At 43.9% G+C, this 1855-nt stretch overlaps 1 protein-coding gene across 1 annotated transcript; it reads right to left on the bottom strand.

Annotated features, from left to right (window-relative positions):
• Nucleotides 1-450: 450 nt before the first annotated feature.
• LOC143536259 (uncharacterized) lies at nt 451-1440 on the bottom strand. Its single transcript, XM_077030291.1, has one exon. It carries the CDS (start codon nt 1438-1440, stop codon nt 451-453), a length of 990 nt encoding a protein of 329 aa, XP_076886406.1.
• Between the last annotated feature and the right edge of the window lie 415 nt (nt 1441-1855).

Raw genomic sequence — 1855 nt, 5'->3', positions numbered from 1 at the left:
ATTAAGATGACCGAGTCGGGCATGCCACAACCATGCCGGATCATCAAGCTTTGAAAGTAGGCAAACCGGTGTTCCAACGGTCAATTGGATTTTGTAAAGCCGGTTCTTCGTCCTTTGAACTTTCATAATTAATTTTCCTCCACCGTCATGTAAGAGAAGGTAGTCGGACCTCATACGGATATCACATTCATACTCTATAGCTTGTCCGAGGCTAATAATATTACTCTGTAGGCTCGGTATGTAGTAGACGTCGGCTAGGAGTCGGTGTTCACCGGTTTTGCTTGTGAACACGATCGACCCTTTTCCTCTTATTTCCACACACGAGTCGTCACCAAATATTACTCATCCTGAAACCCGCTCGTTTAACTCTGAAAAATACGACCGATTTCTTGTCATGTTGTTTGACGCTCCGTTGTCAAGATACCACGTGTCTGTCGTTTCAGATTCAAATTAACTTGGAATCACTTTCTTTTCATCAAAGAATACAGTGTCTTCGATTCGTTCCATGTATAGGTTCGGATTGAGTTCCTCGGTTTTCGCAAGATTAGCCTCCCGTTTGGCCCTCCTTCGTTCCGTACACGCGGATGCGAAGTGTCCGTATTCGTCACACCGAAAACACTTGACCTGTGATCTGTCCTTCTTCGGTTTTGAGCTCGAACCCTCATCGGTTCGGTTTTGAGCTGAGTTATTCGAACCCCAGCTATGACCTAATTCTTTCCCTCGTCCTCGACCCCTCGACCCGCCTCTGCCGCGTCCCCTATTTGACTCGTAGGATCGGCTCTTGGCCTCGGTGTCATAATTATTGAACATTAATTTACTTTGATCCTCGGTTAGATCGTCTTCGTCTTTAATCCGTTCTTCGAACGCCTTTAAACGACCTACAATATCATCAAAGGTAATTGTTTTTAAATCAACAGTTTGTTCAATGGATGCTACCATGTGGATGAAGCGTCGTCTTGGTAGTCCGATGAGGAATTTCTTCACGAGTTTGGACTCTTCGATAACTTGACCGAGTGAGGCCGATTTTGCTGCAATACCGGATATTCTTGTTGCGAACTCATCGATTGAGCTTGAGTCTTTCATCTTTAACCCATCGAGCTCCGAGATGAGTGCTTGAAGTCGCGCCTCCCTTACTCGGTTTGCCCCTTGATGTCGGATTTTCACCGCTTCCCACATCTCTTTGGCAGAAGTCATGTTCCCGATTTGCATAACCAATTCTTCAGGGATCGATTGGAACAATAGTGCAATTGCCAGATTATTTTTCTTGGCATCGGTACCTGTCCCGGGTTCGATCATGTTCCAAACATCGTGTATGTTGAAAATTGCCTTAATCTTCATGGCCCATATCGTGTAATTAGTTTGATTCAACAATGGGTAGTGAAGCGTGGCTGTGTTGGTCTCCTTAACCGCAACCCCAGCTTGATTATTCGGTTCCCCCATCAATCATCTTCTCCGTCGCCTTCTTCTGTACTTAAGAAGAGTAGATGGTTCAAGGTCCAGACCTTGGATCTTTAATCAAAATAATTACTGTTTGATTTTTTTGACTTCAGCCGTGACCACACGTGCGCTATCAATTCACGATTGTGAACCCTAATCGCACAAATTAGATGCGACTTGCTTGTTCTGCCCTAATCGTTCAAATTGATTCTGTAATTCTAGATCAATTGTTTGGTCCGTAGCCTATCTCGATTGCCTCTCTGAAAACTGATCAACCTTGATCAATTCTCAATTGCAATTGAAAGCCACAGGTTCGCTAACACTCGTAGTTTGTTCTTGATCTGTGCTCTGATACCAATTCACAGGTATGAATCAGTAACTCAAAGAACAAACAAGTTGGATAACTCCCAAATTATAT

The sequence above is a fragment of the Bidens hawaiensis genome, unplaced genomic scaffold (assembly GCF_021521415.1).
Source record: "Bidens hawaiensis isolate Kalapana, Puna unplaced genomic scaffold, B.hawaiensis_p1.1 tig00010770_1, whole genome shotgun sequence".
Lineage (NCBI taxonomy): Eukaryota > Viridiplantae > Streptophyta > Magnoliopsida > Asterales > Asteraceae > Bidens > Bidens hawaiensis.
Note: the sequence above shows the minus strand (reverse complement) of the source record. Positions and strands in the feature narration are given on the sequence as shown.